This window comes from Triturus cristatus, chromosome 3_1 (assembly GCF_964204655.1).
Source record: "Triturus cristatus chromosome 3_1, aTriCri1.1, whole genome shotgun sequence".
NCBI classification, from domain to species: domain Eukaryota; kingdom Metazoa; phylum Chordata; class Amphibia; order Caudata; family Salamandridae; genus Triturus; species Triturus cristatus.
Window position 1 is genome coordinate 911020920 of NC_140583.1, and position 23743 is coordinate 911044662.

Consider the following 23743-nt stretch of genomic DNA (forward strand, 5'->3'; position numbering starts at 1 on the left):
CTGAGACCGGTGGCATGGGTGGTGGGGTTTCCGTGAATACAAGTGCGTAACCCAGCTGAATAATTTGGAGCACCCGCTTTTCCGAAGTTATGGACTGCTAGCGGGGCAGGTGGTGCTTGATCCTGCCGCCAACCAGCTGCTTTGATGTTATGAAGGCATGTTAAAGAGATTTGGAGGCTGTAGCTGGCAGAGGGTGTCGGACTAGACAGATCTCTGGTGTTGAGTCACACGAGGCTTGTGGGAGATGTATTCACAAACAAGTAAGGACTGGGGATCTATTGGCAATGGTGGCTGAGTGGAAATGGACATGACTGTTAACCCCTACCGTATCCACCAAGGAGCGAAATGCAGAATGAGGCTGGCGTAGGGCCAAGGAGAGTCCCAACAACTTACTGCCCTTGATGTACTTGAGCGCTGAGTCTGGGTCATTGCCAAACAGGTGAGGGCTGTCGAAGGGCATGTTCATAATAGATCCCTGAGAAGCCAGTTGACCACAGCCAGGCGTGGTGACAGAGTGCTACCTACGAAGCAATTGCTCCACCCAGCGAGTCTGTCATGTCTTGTCCGCAGAACTTTTCTGAATCTCTGCCGTGGGCAATAGCCTGGGTCAGGATGGCTCGGGCATCCTTGGAGACCATGGACAACACTTGAGTGACCAAGTCCCACACTGTGTGGGTGTACGCCTGAACTCCTCACATGGCCTGCGACAACCGCTTCACTTTCCTCAACACCCAAGCGTCGCTGATAAGCGTGGCTTGGGACTCCTCCGAGACCATGGGCAGCACTTACGTGGCCGATTCCCACACTGTGTGGGTGTACCGGCCCAAGAGGCATGCCATGTTCAAAACCATAATGCAAGGCTGGTCGAAGAGAAAATCCTTTTTATTGAAGGTGTCAACCCTTTTGAATTCCCTATTCGGTGGCACAGTAGGGAGCGTGCCAGGGTTAAACATGGACGTTGAGGCCTGTACAATCAGGCTCTCAGGGGTGGGATGCAGGGTGAGAAAAGCTGGATCCCCAGTTGTGGGGTGGTAACAGCAGGTGATCGTCCTGTGGACAGGAATGCCTGTGCAAAGCTTGACCCAGGCCCCAAGTAGGACATCAGCGAGGGCTTCTGGGAAAAGGAGGAGAGGTTCAGTGGGAGATACCCCAAGTTGAAGCACCTCTGTCCAAGACTACAGCATTCCTCTGCATCACCGTGGCAAAAAAGCCTCTTCCTTCATAACCCCACTATAAGGGGAGACCAGGTCACTATTTGGTGAGGTGTTTAGGTCACTGGCATCAGCCAGTTCCCCATAGCAGTTATCCTCGACCAAATGCTCCCCAAGGTGGTCAGAGTAGTCATATGGATCCTCAGATCCGCCCAAAACATATCCCTCACAGGACCTGTCAAAATATGGAGGCACTGTCTCTGACGCTGAAGGTCGTGGTCCTTTCGGCACTGGAGTTGTCGTCGGATGACAAAGGTTCAGCTCCTTATCGGAGTCAGGAATTACAAAGGGGTCGGCACCACCGAGGGGCATTGGCAGTGCCAGGAACTGCGCCTGTTGACCAAACTCCGGTAAAGGTTGTGGATTCGCAAGCGGAGCTGGTCCTAATATGGATCCACAGGGCCCAACTGATGCCAAGGGTGAACCCGCTGGTGGGAATGTAATCGTGGTACCTTCCCAACCCACAGGGCCCAAAGGTTCTCCAGAGGGGTCGGCTCGCCTAAAGATGAGGTGTGTAGCCTCACAGAATTCTTTCAATTAGGTGGGGGTCGCTCCGGGAAATTCTGGGATGCTCGGAGCAGACCCAGACTCCACAATGGAAGTGTAGGAGCAGGGCCTAGATTTGTGGCGTAATTCCTGTGCCTTGACAATGACTAGGACCGGCGTAGCGAAGAAGTAGAAGAAAGCTTCGACTTCTTGATCTTCTTCTTGTGGGACTAACCTGATGGCGATTTTGACCTTGACAATGGCGGAGGGGAACGACTCCCAGAGCAGGCTTGAGCCCTTCCAGGCTACCGGGACCTGGAGTGGTGTGGTTTAGTGCTGAATGACCATGAGCATTAACGCACGCTCCCAGACCGCTTTGGGGTTCAATGCACTGCAGTCAGGGCAGGCCTTGAAGTTGTGATTTGGCTCCCAGCACCATAAGCAAATCAAGTGGGGCCTGTCACAAACATTTGCCTGCGACAGGCTCCACAGGGCTTAAACCCACAAGTTTCTTAGGGGATATCCCAAAGGAACACTTGGAGCAAGATTGCTAAAAAAAATATCAACAAGTTTAAGAAATGCAGCCAAAAAATGACCGAGGTAGCTGCACTGATGGAAGTCAAAGAAAAACACCAAGGTCAGTGCGCTGGGTTGGTGCATTTATAGGCAGCACCCATATCACATCTGGCGCAGATGACGCTGAGTCGATCAGCGCCACCTACCAGCGCACAGAGGTACTGCTCAAGATTTTCCAGATCCAGTCTGATGTCTGGGGAATATGCTAAGGCAAGGAATCTGTGGCTAGAAGTCTCTATGTGATATTATTGGTGCCTCAGAAAGTCTCAGTATTCCTAGGCACTTAGACCACAGCCAGATTTCCTACTGAAATCATGTCATATACAAAGACCCAAAAACCAGACAATGTAAGTGTATCTGAGAGATTTGTAATGGATCATTTTGCTAGTGCCTTCTCCTAGCACATTTAGTCCCCTAGTCATGTTCTACTAGGTTTAGGGATAGCTAAATTACAGGGCTGAAGCAATAGTACTTCTTCTCCATAATATGCCATTCAGCTCTCATCCCCCTTACCTTAGACCTCAGGACTCAATAGTTAGGAGAAAAATAGCCAGCAACTCATGGCCTTTAACGGGTTAATGGAAACCTGGATTAACATTCGCCAAATTCCAAGACCGATAACAAAAAATATTTAGGAGCTAACCACAAACTGATCTCAGACACTTGTCTGACAGTAAGATTTCAACCTCACATCATTAACTAAAATTATAGGCAAGATAGTAAAAGCTGCCCAAGAACACCCCTCCCCTCCTTCCAAATGTTCAATGTCTTCAATCAGCACATAGACATAGATAAGGTACACATTTTCCTTCCAAAACAGTTACCTGGGAAGAATCATAAATAGTGCAGAAGAGTTATTTCTTTAACCATTTATCGACATAGTTGCCAGTGTATAATGTAAAAAAAAAAAAAATAATAATAATAGCATACGGATAATTAGTTAAAAGTATGACCATTCTTTCTCTTTCATCAAAACAGAAAAAAACATTCTGCAATATTAAACACGGAGGTCTGTGATCTACTTTTACAAGTCTAGGCCAAGTATGCAAAACTAGGTTCACTTGTTTCCAGGAAAGTACTCACCTTGATTGAACGAGACATATTGTTAGATCCAGGGTTCAGATCAGCACATCAAGTCTAAGTAATTTGCTTCTATTAATTTATGTCACATGCTCGAGACTGAAAACACCTATGGGATCCCTCAGAATAGCCTGAGCCAATCAAATATCCAAAAGCCTGGAGCTGATCGAGGTGCAGGTTCTGCAGAGGGAGGCCTAGAGCATCGAGACTCCACCTTCACGTCAGCCGAAGCTCCCTTCTCATGCCTCTTACCTGACTGAATCGACGACTTTGAGTGGGCGGAAGAGGACTCTCCTCTCGATCAGGACTGAGAACGAAACCTCCGTGGCGAACGGCATGGTGCTGAGCGCCAGGCTGCAGGCAGCTTTAGGGACTGCTTCCTCAAAGCTTTCAGAGAAATGGCCCGGCAGTTAGAGCACGACTTCGAGACCTGGTCGCCCTCAAGGCACCAGACACAAATGGAGTGTAGACCCGTCATTGACATGGCCCAATGGCAGGCGCCGTATGGTTTGAACCTAGAAGTCTTCTTCGACATTGTGGAAAAACGTACACACAAAAAATCATCAACAAAACGTTGAAAAAGCAGGTAAAAAAGCGACAGAGGGTATCTCTCTTCATAGATCTGCGCTAGATGGCGCAGAAAGAAAAGAACTGACGCCAGCGCGCTGAGGTGCTGCATATATAGGTGACGCGGACGTCACTTCCGGCATAGACAACGTCACACAAGCAGACCGACGCCACCGACCAACACGCAAGTGTATTACTCAACCAAAAGTCTTCCTGATCCAGCCTGACTAATGGAAAATTCTAAGTTAAGAAATCTGAGGCTAGATGTCTCTTCCAGATTAGCCTGTGCTCACCACAGAGCAGACAGGCTTAATGTAGGAGGCAATGCGCAAAGTATTTGTGCAACACTTAAAACAGTAACACAGAGAAAACACCACAAAAAGATTCCACACCAGTTTAGAAAAATAGATAATATTTTTATGAGTAAACCAAGACCAAAACAACAAAAATTCAATAAGTAGAACCGGAGTTATGAATTTTTAAAGATCAAAATGAAATGTAGTGTTTAAAAGCATAAAGCGCCAACCGGGGACATCTAGTCGTGCATGACTGGGGTAAATTCAAAAGTTCTGGCCGACTGCAATGGAGCGCGGGCCGTATACGGGGACCAATATTGTACCGCTGAAAAGGTACCTCGTTGCGCTGTCGACAGGCCTGATGCGTCGTCGATCCAGCTGCATGTAGGCGATGTGTCGGTTCCGCGATGCCTCAGCGGTGGTTTCTTGAAATGAAATGAAATGAAATGAAATGAAATGAAAAGGGGAATTTGATTAAGCGCACTGTGGCCAAGCGGCTTCCTGGCGCTGAGGACTCATCCAAGCTCACAAAGAAACCCAAAAGGACTAGCTAGGAAAAGCCTGAGAAAACAGGAAAGTTTTGAGGGCCTTACGGAAGTGGGTGTAGATGGGAATGGAACGAATAGAGAGAGGAAGACTATTCCAAAACCGGGGGGCCAAGACCGAGAAGCGGGTGCCCCCAGTGCGAGTTTTGCGAAAGCGGGGGACGTGAAGCAAAGAAAGTGATGAGGACCGAAGAGTTCGTCTGGGAGCGTGGGAAGTGATGAGGGAATTGATGAAATGAGGGGCAGAATGATGATGAGCCCGAAAGGCCAAACAGGCAAGTTTGAAAAAGGATCTAAAGTAAACAGGGAGCCAATGGAGAGACTTAAGAGTGGGTGTTATGTGAGAAAATTTAGGTAAACGAAAGATAAGACGGGCCGCCTGGTTTTGAATGGCCTGAAGTCGACGAGTTTCATAGGCGGGGATGCCAACGTACAGGCCATTTCCATAGTCAAGGCGAGAGATGACAAGAGCGATGACTATGGTTTTGAGGGCATCAACAGAAAAAAAACCGAGAAATCTTACGAATAAGACGAAGGGAGAAGAAGCATGAAGAGACAACGGAACTGATTTGTGAATGCATGGACAGGTCATGGCTAATCTTAATACCCTTTCTTAGCGATGTAGTTAATGCGTCACTATCGAGCCTCGCAGCCGGCAATGAGAAGTCTTTGAAGCAGGTGATGCTTCGACGCTGAAGGAGATACATCGGTTCCAAATGGCACATCGAAATTGTTTTGCAGAACACAGCCAGAAAACCCACTTCCAAGAGTCCAGGACTGGAGTGTGTGTAGAACTGGGATTTTGTTGCAGTTACCCCCCCACACACACACACTTTTTACCCCCTTTTTAGCAATTGGGGCTGTTTTTAGACTCTGACAGTGCACGGAGGCCTGCTAACCAGACTTCAGTGCCAGTGCTCCTTCCCTAAAACAAGGTGTTGTCTAAATGTGCTACAGCTAGCAAAGGACTTTAGCACCCCTGTAAGTCCCTAGTAAATGGTACTGCAGGTACTTAAGGCAAGGGTACTAAAGAGGGTCCCTAAGGCTGCAGCATACCTTATGCCACCCTCTAAGGGACCCACATACCAATTCCACACTGACTGTAATTGCAGGCTGCGTGACATGACGCAAACCATGAGTGAAAACATGACATGACACACTACTGTGTGTCATGCAAAGTCACTGCATCTAACATATGTTAAGTCACCCCTACAGCAGGCCTTTGAGCCCCAAGGCAGGGTATATTATATTTTATGTGAGGACTTGTCTGCATGAGCAGATATGCCCCTGTGTAGTCTAGATCCTTTAAAATATATTACAAGAGAGTAGGGAAGCCATCTTATGGTATGTACTGGGCACAGGCCAAAGTGGGTTCCCCTGCTACATAATGGCTTCTCTGAAACATATGGTGCTTGGTATCAAACATCTCATATTAATAAACCCACACTGATGTCAGTGTTGGATTTATTAATACATGCACCAAGAAGGCATTTGAGAGGTGCCCCCTGAAAACCTTCCAGCTTCTGGTGAGCTAACTGCCACCAGAGACAAGTTTCTGAACCTCAAGGGTGAGGGCCTTTGCTCTCAGGAGGTCAGACACAAAGCCTGCATGGGCAGGGGGTGTTCAAACCCCCTCTCACAGGATGACGTGCAGATTAGCATTCCAAGGTAGGGGAGCTTCAATGAACCCACCGCCTTTGTTACGCAATTATGGCTTCTCTCACAGGAGTGGACGCCAACCCTCTTTGTCCACAGCCTTTGGCAGCTGGACCGGCGGGAAAATTAGCTATGCAGGAGGAGTGTTACACTGCCAGGCTGGACACACCTCTAGGGTGACCAGCTGGAAGTGAACACGACTTTAGAAATTCCATCATATTGTGTGTGGTGGAATTAGGAATTCTGAGACAGGGTGATGTCCACTCATCAAAGGAAGTGGCAAGCAAAAAAACGATGGATTAAACCCAAATCTGTGACTGGGGTGCATGTTTGACAATGTTCAGCATTCCGTTCATCATCTTTTTTTTGTGTAGCATTTTCACGCTAAGTGTGAACGGTATACCCAGACGTGGGTCTCGTGCTTGCTACGCCACCGGTTTCAAATTAGCCTGGCTGATGAGGGAGGATATCCCGAAACCGGTCCCAAGATGCTTGTTTTCTGGTCCGGGGAGGACCTAGCCTGGCAGTTCGGGCTAGACTGTTCCCATGAGGTGCAGGGTCAAGGTTAATTTACATATGGCTGTGTCCAAACTAGAATGAAGCGGTAAGCAAAATAACCATGGATTAAACGCAGATCTGTAACTGGGGGTGAATGTTTGAACATATTCAGCATTCCATCCATCATCTTTTTTGGTGATGCATTTTCACCATATGTGGGAAGGGTATGCCCAGACATGCGTCCCATGCCTGCTATGCCACCGATTTCAAGCTAGCCTAGCTGAAGGGGGTGATGCCCCAAAACCGGTCAGAGGATGCTTGTTTTCCGATACAGTGAGGACCTGGCCTGGCAGTTCGGGCTAACTGTTCCCATGAGGAGCAGGGTCAAGGCTGATTTGCATATGGCTGGGTCCAAACTGGAATGGTGTGGCGAGTAAAATAACAATGGATTAAACCCAGATCTGCGACTGGGAGTGAATGTTTGACAAAGTTCAGCATTCCGTCCATCATCTTTTTTTTGGGCCCATCAGTTACACCTAAGCTCCCTTTCTGTGTGGGTGTCTAGAGGGAGTGCACAATGCCCAGTTGTCACCCACCCCAGCAGTGTAGTCAGAGACAGACAGAAGGCACAGAATGGTTAAAGCAAGAAAATGCCAACTTTCTAAAAGTGGTATTTTCATATTTGCAACTTCAAATCCAATGTTTCCCTTAAGTTGTAGTTTTAAATTGTGAGTCCAGAGACACCAAACTCGAAAAGACTATCTTTTCCCAATTGAAAATTGCACTTATAAAATGTAATAAGGTAATCCCAATGTTAAGCTATGGGAGAGATAGGCCTTGCAGTAGTGAAAAAAGAATTTAGGAGTTTTTCACAACCTGAACAGATAAAACTAAAAAGTATATGTTCAACTTTCTAAATACACTGCACCCTGCCCTTCGTGCTGTCCAGGGCCTACCTTAGGGTGACTTATATGTATTAAAAAGGAAGAATGGGGCCTGGCAAGAGGGTTTACTTGCCTGGTCAACAAGACAGTTTTATAACTGCACACACAGGCTCTGCAATTGCAGGCCTGAAATATGTTTAAAGGGGCTACTGAAGTGGGTGGCACAATCAGTGGTTCAGGCCCACTAGTAGCATTTAATTTACAGGCCCTGGGCAAATGTATTGCACTTTACTAGGACTTATAAGTACATTAAATATACCTTTTGTGGATAAGCCAATGTTACCATATTTTAAGTAGAGCGCACATGTATTTTAGCACTGGTTAACAGTGGCAAAGTGCCCAGAGAACTAAAGCTAGTCAAAATGAAGTTAGCAAAACAGGAGGTCAGAAGGCAAAAAGTCAGGGGAAACCAAGTATGGGATGCCAGGTCTAAAAAAAAAGTATTGTTTGTAATGGCAGTGTGCTACCACACATATCCACTCTACACTACTCCACGCTTCTCTGCATCATTCCATACCACTGCACTCTAATCTGTACCACTCCACTTTACACCACTTCATGCTACTGCATGCTGTGCCACTGCTCTCTACTCCACTCCACACCACTCAACGCCACTGCACTCTATGCCTCTCTACTCTACTCTAAGCCAATGCACTTTATGCCACTCTACTCTACAACACTCCAGTCTAGGCCACTCCAATCTACTTTACACAACTCCATTCTATGCCACTCAGCAACACTGCACTCTAGGCCACTGCACTCTATGCCAATGCACTTTCCTCTGTATCACTCAACTCTACTTCCCTGCACTCTACACCAATCTACTTTACGCCACTCTAATCTAATCTACACCACTGCACTCTAACCTACACCACTCCACACCACTTCACTCTACTCTAAAACAATCTAATCTACACTGCTCCACTATATACCACCGCACTCTACGCCACTTTACTCTGCACCACTGCACTCTACTACTCTACTCTGCACCACTATACTCTACCCCACTCTACGCCAGTGCACTGTAAGCCACTCTATTCTACAACACTGCACTCTCTGCCACTGAACTCTACGCCACCCTACTCTGCACTACCGCCCTCTGTGCCAATGCACTCTACATCACTCTACTTTGCATAATTGCACTCTGCATCACTTCACTCTACCCCACTCCACTGTGCCCCACTCTACGCCACTGCACTTTCTGCCACTCTACTCTATACCACTGCACTCAATGCCACTCAACACTGCACTACTGCATTCTATGCCAATTCACTCTATGCCAGTGTACTCTACACCAGTCCACTCTACATCACTCCATGGCACCCAACACCACAGTACTACACTCTAAACCACTGCAATCTATAACACTATAATCTGTGAAACTGCACTCTATGTCACTCTACTCTGCATCACTCCCCTCTATGGCACTATATTCTACTCTGCACCACTCTTCTCTGTGCCACAGCCCTCTGTGCCACTGCACTCTACTATGCAACATTCAAATCTACGATACTGCATTGTACGTCACTGAATTCTATGCCGTTGCACTCTACATCACTGAACCTTATGCCACTTCACTCTACACCACTGCACTCTACAACACTCTACGCCAATGCACTCTAAACGAGTCCACTGTATCCCACTGTACACGACTCCACTCTATGCCACTCCAATACACAATACTCTATGCTACTCCACTTTACAACACTCTACTCCACTCTCGCCATTCCACTCTATAACACTCAGCGCTGCTCCCAGTTACGCCACTAACTTTTAGCTATGCTGAACAACAGCCATGCTGGTGTATACAACATGGCTAAAACACATTGGCAAAGCCAATAGCTCTTACATAGGCAAGACCTATTGGCTTTGTCAATGCTTGGTATGCCTACGTGGATGGTATTTAAGTTTGAAAACCACTCAAGCAGAGATTGTAAGAAGACACACACCCAGAGATCCAGAGGCAGAGGAGACGCACCTCATGACTATGTGAGTATCAAGAGCGAGATATATAGGCACCAAGAATAGAATGACCATCTTCTTATCGTAACATGCTCTATCATTAGAAGTAAGAAAGGCCTTTCCTTTGTACCAAAAGCGAACACATTTAAGCTTTCTAGGGATGTTCACAGACTGTTTAGGTAAGTTTGAATAAAAAAAAGATGAGGTGTATGAATTTGAAGAGAGTAAGAGTATCACAGTGTAACATCCAGAATCAATATTTAATCCAACTTCTGGGACCGTTGGCACCCAGAAAACTTTCCAAAATGTGGTTGAAAATGAATTGAAGAAAATACACCGCAAATTAGTGAAATTGTGGTGAGGGATAAACTTTTCTGCACTCAAACGGTATTAGGACCACTTTAAAATACTAACCACTATCATAAAAAAAACAGGCAGTCTATTCAAACTGCCAAAGAAAATATTTCAAAATTTCATTTTTTGTTTATAATAAGACCTTAATTAACCATCTTTTATGGATTACCAAACATCCACAAAGATAGCATGGATCCTCCATTTACATCTATCGTAAAGGGATCAATTGATTTACTAAAGCTTTGTCATAGACAGTGGACTTCTTCTGCCACATTCAATACCAAAACTTCCATTGTAAATAAAACACTTCAATAATGATACGGAGGGCATGTAATTTATTCCGTTAACTCAATATTTAGCAATTCTAGACACCGAATCTTGAAACACTAACATACCCCTAGACTTTCTCTTGACTGGTTAGTGACAGGTTTGAACCATGTTGATAAGCCACCGTGGGTTCTGCCACAGTTCATATTGAGAGCACTGAGACAGTATCATACAGCACAGACAGAATAACATGTTCAGAGGGAAGATCAGGTGGTTTCGCCACTGAAAAGAATCCGCATGTTGGCTAAATGTGCCTGCAGTATTGCAAATCTTTATGTGCCATGTTTAAAAAATTGTTCATATATAACAAAAAATGCTCCCTTCTTTGAAAATAAAATAAAACATTTTACTGGTCTTTATAAATTACATGTTCTTTATAAGGAAAGGGGAGAATGAGTCATGAACATGTGCGATCAAAATTTGACAAAGACAATGCTTTTCCCCCCCTTTTTTGCAGATATTATGTTTGTTAGTGGCAAAGGGATCCTTTAGGCTGTGTACACAGTAATGACACTGGCAAAGGTTTCTCACTGCCTTTTGATAGTAGCCATCCAAAAATAAACAAATGAACTATTGCCCATTTTCTAAGACAGTGCACCAGTTGTTCACCAGCTAATGGGTAGCTGAGGTATGTGGAAGTCGAAAACTGCTCGCAAAAGGGTATCCATGTCCTAGTTTACGACAAGTAAAAACATACCATACTTTTATAAGTGTGTTGCAATGCTGAAACCAAAGCAGACGAACGGTACAATGAAAGAAAAATGTGTTGGTGTGGCTACATGTAATCCAATAAGCAATAACATACCAAAAAAATAAACGGATGTAGCAAATTTTGATTACTATTTTAAAAACCTGTTATAAAATCATTATTTATACCATCAGGCATAGTAGAAATAGGATTACTCAGGCTTTATATTACAAGAAAGGGGCTCTCAAAAGACACTTTGGCATCTACCACCAGCAAACGGAGCAGAAAGTGTGGTACCTGCACTGCAACTGTACTACAATCAAAGGCACTGATTTTGTATAAAAGAGCAGGATAGACATATCAGTAATTCTCATAGTAAGTGTATGATGACTAATGTCATTTATGTGGTAATGTGCCATGGTGGGCTAGCCTAGATTGGCAAAAGGAGTAGAGAGGTGAGAATGCATTATTGGACATCACTCCGCGATCAAAACAGGGAGAACAAATGACTCATTTATAGACCACTTTTAATAAATAAACATTGACCTTTGGACTTCCAGCTGGAAATTACAAAAAACAAAGGCTCCAAATCGCAGAGGCAAGATGTGAACAGAATCATAATGCTTAGGGGCCAACATGTGATGTGTTTTAATGTTATTACACCATCTTTCAAAACATTTATGCTAAATAACACTTTCATTTCTGACTTTATTACTTCTCTGGCTTTGAATACAACTAGAGACGTTGAGGCTCATGCAGCCGCACTGGTTTATGGATTTGCCCATGGTCGATGCCAGGCACATGGTTAGATGGAAGACAGGGTGTTAAAACCGAAGATTCATCTCAAACTGGCCACCTTGAGGAAGAGCTATTATTTCAAAGGTGAAGGCATGTCTAGCCTTAAATTTATTCTCATCAAAATTGGCTACATTCCCTGCATTTGCTGTCAGATTTTCCCAATCCAAGACCAAGTTAACCCTTTTTCTGTTATGTCATGTTCTGCCTTGATCATACATATGGAGGCTTGGATTACAGAAGGTTTGTTTTAAACTTTATTTATAATATTTTCAATAACAGTCTTAATCTTTGAACATATCCATGTATTCTCGTTATTACATGTTGTCAATATTATGCTACATCATGTTACCATGTTAAAGCAAACACACAAATGTGCCACATTAATCATCCAATGACATATTAAACTTTAATCTGCTAACACTACTGGTCGCCTTTTCATCTTTCAGTTGTTCCTATCCAGCTAGAAAGATTATGTCTCATTCCAGACCACTGCTTAACTCAACAAGCTCGCAATGAACAGGGAAGGATCCTGAGTTTACATTACTGGATCAGACCAGTTTGTATAGGGCAGTCTGTCACCTACAAGGAGGCATCACTTAGACAAAGACATGCCTTCTGTCTGAGCATGGATGTGCTGAATGTCTACCCCAAATCCCTAGTGTCAGCTCTAGCAGCAGAGGAAGGAAGGACAACTACAAATACCTGATTGGCTCAACAACTGCCTGAAAAGAATAAGCAACCCCTGGTAATAATATGGGATGTCTGTCAACATCATGTAGCCAAAAGTCTGAGAACATCATGGCACGTTCATTACCAAAATAACAAGCAGAAAACTAAGCAAAATGTACTTAAACATATAATGTGCGCACCAAGCAAGATGAAGAACTGCAAAAGGTACAGGAAGATCAGCAGCCCTCACACGAGTTAGGACCAGACTCAATGGACTTACTGTATTGTGATCTGAAGGAGGTAGCCTGTGTCGAGAAACAAAATGGTTACTTACCATTAGGAGTAGTTTTGCAGCTTGAAGAGTTTTCTGGATTCACATGCTGCACATTATTCCGCCATCTAGGGGTGGGTCCGGAATAGTCTTTGTTGTTTCTTTTTTTGTTTGTTTGGGGGTGTTGTTGACCACCATTTGGTGCTAGGTCCATCCCTTGAGGGACGTCAGACGGCACCCTGTAAGTTCCTGTGCATGGTAGCCATCTTCGGATTCATTTTTCCTTTATAGGGAATCTTTTCAATGCTGCTGTCTTTAGATGCTACTTCTATGTTTACTGTGTAATAACTTTCCACCTGTTATTATTCCTCATTATAGTGGAGGTGGGTGGGTCACATGTGAATCCAGAAAACTCTTCAAGCTGCAAACCTACTCCTACTTGTAAGTAACCATTTTGTTTTGCTGCGTAAACACTTTTCTGGATTCACATGCTGTGCATTAGATTACGTAGCGGTTTCTCCCTCCTTGGGGAGGCTGTGGTAAGATGAGGAACACTTGCAAAGCTGTTGAAGTCCTTTTTGTCCTATTTGAGTTTCCCTACTCATCTGTATAGCCACATATTAATGCTTGGTGAATGTGTGTGGAGATGCCCATGTTGCTGCTGCACATATGGTGTCTATTGGCACGTTGGCCATGAATGCCAGGGTTGCTCCCTTTTTTCTTGTAGAATGTGCTTTTGGCTGTGTGTTTAGGGCTTTCCCAGCTGCAGCATAGCATATCTGAATTGTTTCTACAATCCAACAAGCAATTGTTCCTTTCGTCACAAGTGCTCCTGTTTTGGCATTTGAGTAAGAAACGAACAACTGATTGTTTTTTACGGTTGTGTTTTGTTTCTTGTAGATGGTACAATAAGCTGCTCCTTATGTTTAGGGTATGGAGGCTTCTTTCTAGTCGTGTTTGTGGATCCTTGAAGAAAACTGCTAGCTGTATGCTTTGTTTCAAGTGGAATCTGCTCACTATTTTACATAGGAATTGAGAGTTTGTCCTTAGGGTAACCTTATCCTTGTGAATTTGCATGTATGGTTCTTCAATAGTTAACACTTGTAGTTCACTTACTCTACTCTTCGTAAGAATGTTATGGCTATTAAAAGGTAGTTTTGATGGCAATGTATTTGAGCTCTGCTTTGTGCATGGGCTCGAATGGGGCTCTGTCATTAGTTGTGTTAGAACTGTGTTTAAGCTCCACATAGGTCCTGGAGACTTTCTTGGGGGTACAATCTTTTTTGATCCTTCAAGGAATCTTTTGATGACTGGTGCTTTGAAGAAACGTTTGCATGGTTTCTCCCTGGTATAAGCTACAATTGCCGCTAGGTGCACCTTGAGGCTTGAATAGTTGATGTGACTGTCAAGCAGATGTGTCAGATATATGAGCACTGTCTCTTGTGTGGAGATTGAGATTAAGGTATTGTTTTTTGTGCACCATGTGGTGTACCGTTTCCACTTTGCAGCGTAGCATTGTCTTGTGGTTTGTTCTCTTGCTTCTTTTAGTATTTCCATTGTTCTTTGAGATAAATTCAAATGTCCGAACTCTATGTATTCAGGCGCTAGGCTGAGCGTCACTGGTTCTGGGTGAAAAATCTGGCCCTCTTGCATACTGAGGAAGACCTTATTTGCTTGGAGCTTGATCTTTTGTCTCCTGGACAGTCCGAGCAGACTTGAGTACTAGGTTTACCTTGCCCATTGAGGGGCTATTAGTATTAGAATTGCTCCTGGTTGTCTGGCTTTTTCTAGGACTCTTTGTATTAGAGGGACTGGCGGAAAAGCGTATGCAAATGTCTCTCACCAGTTTAGTGACAGGGCATTCCCTCTTGATAGGTGGTGATGAAATCTGGAGGCAAAAAATTGGCATTTCTTGTTCTCCACTGTTGCGAATAGGTCTATCTCCGAGGTCTCCCAGAGGTTGAAGATGTGTTGCAGGGTACTCTGTTTCATTTACCACTCATGCAAACTGCTGTTTTGTCTGCTCAGTTAATTCGCTTTGGTGTTGTATTTCCGTGGCAGGTATATTGTTTGTAGGTTGATTTTCCTTCAATTGGCTCATTTCCAAATCTCTTGTGCTAGTTTCCTTAGTGTGAATGACTTTGTACCTCCTTGTTTGTAGAACATAGTCGTGGTGTTGTCCATTTAAATTAAAGCGTTTTTCTTCCCTATGTGTGCTTGTAACGCTTTCGGTGCCAGGAACACAGTCTTCATCTCTAGGAAGTTGATGTGTTTTATGAAGTCCGGGTCGTTCTATTGTCCCCGCAGTTTCGGGTGGCCTGAATATGCTCCCTAACCCTTGTAGGATGCATCTGTTGTGATGGTCACTGAGGGAGTTGGAGTCTTGAAAGGTTTGCCTAGTGTTATGTTCTTGGATGCCCATCATTGTATTTCTGTCAGAACTTTTTGTGTTACAACCAGTAAATCTTCCCAACTCCCTGTGGCTTGTGACCAGCTGCTGCAAAGCCACTCCTGAAAAGGGTGCATGTGAAGGCGTGCATGACTGATGAGGGGAATGCATGATGCTATCATGCCCATGAGTCTCATGATCGGCTTCACTGTCAGAGACTGACCCTTCTGGTACAGGCGAGTTTCTTGCTTGATGGCTTGTATTCTCTTTTGTGTCCATGCAAGCTTTGAGTTTAATCTTGCTCCTAAGAAGGGTTTATTCTTGTTCTGGTGTTGTGGGTGACTTTTTGTGGTTGATTGAAATCCCCAAGTTTTGGAGTGTGTTGATTACTTGATGGACATGTGGGTAACATGTTCTCTTTGATCTTGCTTTTATTAGCCAGTTGTCTAGATAGGGGTAGACGTGGATCCCCTCTCTTCTTAGGGATGCTGCAACTGCCGCTAGGCATTTTGTTAAAACTTGTGGTGCTGATTTTATTCCGAAAGGGGCGACCTTGAATTGGTAGTGAGTGTTCTTATGGAAGAACTTGAGGTATTTACTGTGGGCTTGTTTCATGGGGATGTGTAGATAGGCGTCCAAAAGATCTATTGTTGCCATGAATGTGTAATGTAAATACGGTGCTATGTAAAGCGCTCCAATACCTTCGGGTCGAGTTTGCGCTATATAAATATGCAACAAAAAAAGTATGGTGAGTAGTTTCCTTTGTAGTTTTCACTTTTGGTACCTGTTCTATTGCTTGTTTTTGGAGAAGTTCCTTTATTTCTAATCTTAACTGTACGAGTTCTAATTTGAGAAACCTTTTCTACTTTGGAGGGTTTGCTGGAGGCTTTTTTATTAATTATATACAATATTCGTGTTGTGTCAAATTTAAAATCCAACTGTCTGTTGTTATGTCTTTGCCATTGTTGCAGGTGGTGTGCTATCCTGCCTCCCACTGGTGTTGTGTGTGGGTACTCTGTTGTAGGCAAGTCACTGAGTTTGCTCCTCCTCCTCTCGAGGGCTGCCCTCTGCCTCGAAAGGGCTGCTTTGGCTACTGTTGCCAGGCTTGGTACCCTTGGTACCCGGACTGCTGGTTTGACTGCTGTCCATTGCCTTGATTTTGTTATTGATGTTGCTGGCCTGCTAAGAAGGGTCCCCTTCCTGTGGGTCTTCTGGTGTTAAAACCTCCTCTTTTGAATGTGCCACTTTGTTGTAGGGCTTCCATAGCTCTGGCCGTTTCATTATCTTTCTTTATCTGTTGTAATGACTCATTTACTTCCTTTCCAAGAGGGCGTCCCCTGTGAAAGGTCTGTTAATATTTGAGGTTGGGACCTCTTGCTTGATGCCTGATATTCCTAGCCAGGCGTGCCTTCGTAACTTGGTACATGTGCACATTTGTCTGCTGGCTGTATCGGCTGCGTCAAGGGCTGATTTCAGGCAGGTATTGGCTATGTTTTTACCTTCTTATATAATGGATTTTGCTCTTTTCCTGTCTTCTTCTGGGAGCTTGTTCATGAGTTCCTCAATGTTATCCCATTATTGATGGCCATACCTGTTAAAAAGAGCATTGGAATTTGCAATGAGCCATTGTGTTGCTGCTTCTTTTTACATGTTCCACCCACCTTGTCCATTCTCTTGCTTGCTCTTTCAGTGGGTGGACCAATGGCAGAGTGGGCGTTGCCCCTCTTTCTTGCTGTGGTGACGATGATTGAGTCTGGCACTGTGTTTTCCTGTATGTATTTAGGGTCTCTTGTGGAGGGGTTATATTTTCTTTCAACCCTTGGTGTTATCCCCTTGGCTGAGGCTTCTTTGCCCTGATCTAGAATGCTTGGTAGCATTGGGAGATATTGTGTCGCCTTTGTTAGAAGGACTCAAAGTCTCCTTTTTCCTCCTCTAGGGGGACCCCGAAAGTGTCAGCTGCTCTTTTGATGAGGCTGTTGTAGAAGGCTTTGTCATCTGGTGGTGAAGCCTTCGAGGGCTAGCAACAGATCTCCTCTTCAGGGCTTTCTGGGTCAAGGTTGTTCCATTCTTCCTCGAAATTCTCCGAGGCTTCTTCCTCTTCTGTGTTGTCGGTATCCCGGGGGTGGCATCCGTGGGGTTCTTTTGATAGTGGCTGACCCTCGATCGTCGTTTTCTTCAACGCCTGGGCTGCCTTTTGCTTCGCCTTCTTTTCGTGGCCCTTGGGTTCCGACGGATGTGGGTTTCTTACCTTGTCCATCATTTTCTCTGTGTCCTTTGCCGCTTTCTTCGCGACACGCTTCTTTTCGGCGGCTCCTCTGCTTTCGGCATGCCTCGAGTGTCTTCGACACAAACATAGCGCAGGTCTCGCAGTCCTTATCTTTATGATCCTTTGGTAGACAGAGGTTACAGACGTTGTGTGAATCGCGCTGGGCAAACTTGCGGTGACATTTAGGGCAGAATTCGAAAGGGGTATTTTCCATGGCCCTTTCCTCACCCTCGATCCATGTGCGAAGTTGCCTTGTCGGTGTTGCTCGACTGGAAAAATCGCCCGGAGGTTCTTTCTGTCTCCGGTGTGTTCATAGTCTATGATCGGTCGGAAGTAGTCGCATTCAGCAATTCTTTCAGGGATTTCGTCAAAATCTTCAGAGAGTCTCCCTTTGCTTCCAGACCAGACCCAACGGCGGAAATAAATAATCTGAAGATGGCTACCACGCACAGGAACTTCAGGGCCGCTGTATGATGTCACACAAGGAATGGACCTAGCACCAAATGGTGGTCGACGTCGCCCCCAAACAAGAAAAAAACAACAAAAAACAAAGACTATTCCGGACAGAACCACTGGATGGCGGAATAATGCACAGCATGTGAATCAAGAAAATTCACGCTGCAAAACTGTCTTATCAGCTCAAGAACCCAAGGCCTTGGTGTTGTATGCTTCCATGAGGATCACAGTCTAAAGCGAAGAGTGCTGCAGAGACTAGAGATTTGCACCAGAGCAGAACATCAAGACAGACATCAGAGACAGTAGGGGCCATATGTACAACCCTTTTTTGCGCTTGCAAACTGGAGATCGGCCCGTTTGCAGTCCCAAAAAAGGGTCATGGCATATGCAAATGCTATTTTGCGAGTCACCGACTTGCAACATAGCGTTTACGACTCTCGCTATTAGGAAGGGGCGTCCCTTCCTGATAGAGAGACTCAATGCCATTTACTATTGTTTTACAACCGCATTTGCGGCCACAAGACACTCGCAGTTTACCATTTACTTTAGGTAGGTGGTAAACCACTCAAAACGGGAAGGGGTCCCTATGTGAATGGGTGCGTAAATATTTTTTAAGAGCAGGCAGTGGTCCCAGGGATCACTGCCTGCCCTTAAAAAATGAAACTGAAAAGTTTCATTTTTCTTAAATGCATTCAGTTTTCCTTTAAGGAAAACGGGCTGCATTTAAAAAAACTGCTTTATTTAAAAAGCACACCCAGACATGGTGGTCTGCTGACCCCAGCAGGCCACCATCCCAGGGTGTGCTAGCCATTCCCAATGGGGTCGCAAATTGCGCTTGCCTCATGAATATTGATGAGGCATGCAATTTGCTACCCCATTGGGAATCGCAGTGTCTGAGACACTGTTGTACATTGCATTTTGCGCGTCACAAAGTGACGCAATTAGCAAGTCGCAAAATGCAAGTGTCGTACATCTGGCCCTAGATCTCTTACCACTGCTCAGTGTGCATTTGAGGTGCCCTTCCTGCCACCAACACCAGAATTTCTGTTTGTACACTTACCATATTTGTCGAGCACCTCGTCAGGCCTAGCATGATGCACCTCATAGGAAAAATCACCTGAACGGAAATCTCAAGTCAATGGCCCGGTGTTCCCCCTTCACCATGTTGTGCTGCAGAACAGCAGTGCGCCCCAGTAACCAAGGACCATGGCAGTGCAAGTTCCAAACTCAGACACAGAAATTTCCCAGTGACAGCCAGTAAGAAACACTGAGCACGTGGTGAGCGACTTGTTCCCAACCCTTGCATCAACACACTGACCCATTCAACCAAGTGAACAAGAAGACTCTTGTAACACCTGTACAGACATTTCTGAACTCTTTCCCTTCAAACCGAATATTGCACCTGTGTTGTACTTGCTTGTAAGCCTACCTTGCTTCAGCAGATACCTTAATACGTGTGGAGTCACCCTGCTGTCCTTGGAGAGTTAGACTGTCCACATTATGTGCAATAACATGTCTTATTGTTGGGCTCATTGACACCTTGCAGCTAAGTTACTGAAGCTTTAATTACAAACGAAAATAATAAAATGTCCACTAATACACTGACTAGTCATTATTTTCCCTTGGTGCCTGGCTAGTTTGTGCTCTATATGAGCATTCTACCCAGAACCACACTTCAGAAATGACCTTTGACAACTCACCTTTGCTACCACTGAGAGTCGAAGCTTAAAAAGAAGGTTCTTAGCCTTCAGAGCTCGCAGTAGTGTAGCTTCTGAAATTCTAAAAAGGGCAGACAATATTTTTTGTAACAAGACACTTACATTCCCTGGCCCAACAATCAATATCAATAAAGTGGAGAGTTCTTCAGCAAGGATATTAACGAAAAGACAATTCAACAGTCTGTTGTGTGCACGGCTGAAATGATTTCATTTTCAATTCAATAAAATAACTCTGCACCTTTACTAATATTAGGAGTCTCCTCCAAAGTGACAGATTTTGGGTTTTTTAATGTATGAAAACAGTTTCACTTGTATAAAGAACCTACAATAAAAAAAGTTAAAATCATTCAAGTCTCAAATTGGGTTTCTCAAAATAGTTAGCATCTGTCACAAAACGGATGAGACAATTTTTAAATTAACATATCCGATGCAATTTTGATCAAATGACAGACATGTATGCTTACTTTGTTCAAAACTCAGATGTAGCGACCTAAATAACCGAGCAGTGTATGCAATTTTTCTTTTTAAATAAGTTAATGAGTGAATAAACTATGTGATGAACATTGTTTTTTCCAAATGTTAAGATGTTTATTTAAAAATATTTCCTTTTTGGAATCTTTCCAGAGCAGAAACACATACCTCACAAATAAAACCTATACCTACCTTAAAATGTTTCTCTGCTTGGACTGCTACTTTCAATTGTTCTTGAAGCTGATCTGTGGTTAAATTGAGAGGTCCGTCCCTTCTCTTTACTTCCGTTTCCTCTTGAAGAAGCCCATAAGCATTACCTGCAGAAACAAAATGCCATTATTAAACGTTTGCCAAAATATGCCATTATGCAGCAGTAGAAGCATTAAATCTTGAGAAAAAAACAAAACTCGGTCTATATGAAGAAAGTGCTCTCTCATAACATAACTACTCCTAGAACATTATTTTGCATACAGGTGACTTCTTTAAAATTATGCCGCCCACTATTCCTCAGATTTAAAATAAACAAGAATGCAGCATAGTTGTATGACCGTTCTGTTATGAATTCATAACTTCTTAATTTCCAAATACTGCAAAGAGCAGTCACAAAAAGCCTCTGGATAAAAATAAAAGTGGGAGTCATGTAAGGAGTGTATACCGGTAATACAAATAAGCAACTATACAAATTTTACAAGGAATAAATTAGGGGTGGGCGGAATTTGCGTAATCGCGTTACGCAAATCTCCGCGAAACGGTAAAAAATCTCCGCGAACACGCAGAAATTCTGCGAACCCGCGGAATTGCTTGTTCGCGATACTTTATTCCTGTTCGCGATCTCTGTTTGCGTGCTCGGGGTGAAATATCTCGCGAACACGCATATTGAGAACGCGAACAAGCAAAAAATTTCGCGAAGTCGTGGAACGCAGGTTTTTGGGCAATTTCGCGTTCTCCGCGGAACGCGAAATTACCCAAATTCCGCAAATTCCGCGAACGGAACGGAATTTACCGCCCAGGCCTAGAATAAATACATACTACTGACTCTCAGCACCTGCTGTTAATGAATGGTCCTATAATGTTAAAAAAAACACGCAAACATTAGGACACAAACCAGGGACCATGCAAAGGCTGACTTAGTTTTGCCTGTTTTCCTTCCTTCCTGATGTAGGATATAGGCCCAGCCATACGAGTGGGGCACCATTTTTATCTAGAAAAATATTAGAACATTGGGTGGTAGTTACTTCGTCGATACCCTTAGAAACCGGCACTTTTCCTCACGAATATCTGAGGATGATTTTAGCCAATGGCTGAGGTCTGCAGGGCATTCTTCTTAATAAAAGATAGCGGGATCCACACAAGTCACACCAACGTAGACTCTCCTGGGTATTTCATTATCAGAAAAGTCTGGGTTTGGTAGGTTTCTCTGGGCAGTGGCTGAACCCAGTCACAAATTCCGCAGCTACCCTCAGTGGCAAAAAGGATCATTTGTCATGGTGAAAATGTTATGTCGCCACATTGCGTTTTAGGTCCTTTTCAGTTGCAGGCAATAGGATGGGGTATTGTTTTATCGGGAGAAGTATGGAAACACCGAATAGACGAACATTTGTTGTATTTCTTTTTATTTTTGATGTTTAAATCTAAGCCACTGTGCTAAAAGAACACATTTTGCAAATTACCCCTGAATCACAATAGTATGAATAAACTCAAATTCACAGTTGTACAAATAACCAACATTTCTCAACTCAGTATCTGAGGCACATTTCAAAAGTGTATAGGTTTCCTTCCTACCCATTTTCCATTCATTAGATTAATATAATTTAGATATAATTTCCTGCATTGTCAGAACACAATACAAATAATTACACAAGGCTGCATTTTATTTTAAATATAATAATGCAACAATGTCTCAACCTGTAATCTTTAGTAGATCAATACATAAAGAAAAGTCAATTGTATCGCAAATGTGAACCGGTCAAGGATTGTGGATCGTTGGCGTCTGGGACAATTCTAGAGAGGAATGAAGGTCATTACCATGCTGTTCAAGGAGGAGGATGAACAGAACCCAGAACGGGTCTTATGTTTCAATCTGTGGGTAAAAGTTAATAAATTACAAGATCTGGCAGGTAAGACTTACCTTGTTTTTTTCTCGATGAACCTCCACTTTATTTCAAGTGTCACCTGCGCCGTTCACCGTCTACACAAGCACGTTTGTGTACACCAATGTTTGGGTTACACTTGCATAAAATGTAATTTGGTGCTGATATATCTACAACTGTTTCAATAAAAACCAATTTACTTGTTCCACCGTAATTATTGTGGTCTCCTTTGCAATACAATCGACTTGTTTTCTTTATGTATTGGTCTACTAAATGATTACCGGTTTAGACATTGTTGCATTGTTACATATATCTACCCGGGTCTTGACTGGGTATAAGGGTTACCTCCTGTTTGGTTTTTTATGTCTATTTTTGTTAGGCACAGTACAGTAAGTGATTTGCCCAGAATCGCGGGATGTTGATCTGACGCCAAGACTCAAACTTGGTTTTCCAGTTCCAAAGTCAACAGCTCCGGTCGTAATGCGATACCTCTCCCCTAGTACTTTCAACTTGTCAAGGAACACCACTGCATTCTATGACTTGTAGTTTTGTTTCCACTATTAAAGTGTGCCTGCCTTCATGTGCTTTCAGTTAAAAAGCCATGACTGATTAAAGGTTGTACGAATACCGCTCAGTGATACAACGGTTTTGCAGCTCATTTTAAGACTACACTCCAGATCCAGATGGAGGCTACAAGACCAATGAGGGAACCCTGTTGCAGCACGGCAACCAACGGGGCAAACAAAATCCCATTGCAAAATAGCTTCCATTTTTACAGCCTGTCTGCCCCATGCCAGCCACACTGCTGTACATGGTTTTGCCAATGCTTGTTTTGATGAGCTTTAGGCATTCCATCACTATAGCACTGCCCGATAGCCCGATGCACACACTTTTTATACACCTGCGTACTGCAGTGCCTCTGATCAGACGAGGAGTCTAAAGGCACACAACTGTGGCTCTGCATGCAAACACCTGCGGGGAAGGGGATGTGCTCTTTACCTGCCGTGAGGGGAACGGCTTTGCAGCTTCCTACACTGCCGTGAGGGGAACGGCTTCCTGGGCAGTTTCACCGCCGTGAGGGAAACGGCTCCTTCGAGGAAACTACATTACCTAGCAGCCCCGGGCCGGCGCACCAACGTCACCTCTGCGCCCCAACATAAGCGCTGCTGCCATCCCACAGCGCGGGACGCGCTCTTTACTTGCTGTGAGGGGAACAGCTTCGCAGCTTCCTACACCGCCGTAAGGGGAACGGCTCCTTCGAGGAAACTACATTACCCAGCAGCCCCGAGCCGGAGCACCAACATCACCTCTGTGCCCCAACATAAGCGCTGCTGCCATCCCGCAGTGCGGGACGTGCGCGGGCAGTGCCCGGGCAAAGGGCATGCCCGTCTGCGCCCATCCTAGACCGGACGAGGCTGGGCTGGG

General features: G+C 44.4%; 1 protein-coding gene across 5 annotated transcripts in view; it reads right to left on the minus strand.

The window, feature by feature from the left end:
• Positions 1-23743, minus strand: part of TANK (TRAF family member associated NFKB activator) — a 299318-nt gene that overhangs the window by 71965 nt on the left and 203610 nt on the right. For all 5 annotated transcript variants that reach the window (XM_085645450.1, XM_085645446.1, XM_085645448.1 and 2 more), the window contains one exon: positions 20421-20545. In XM_085645450.1, coding sequence (XP_085501576.1) covers positions 20421-20545 — 125 coding nt within the window. The remainder of the gene's footprint in view (positions 1-20420; positions 20546-23743) is intronic.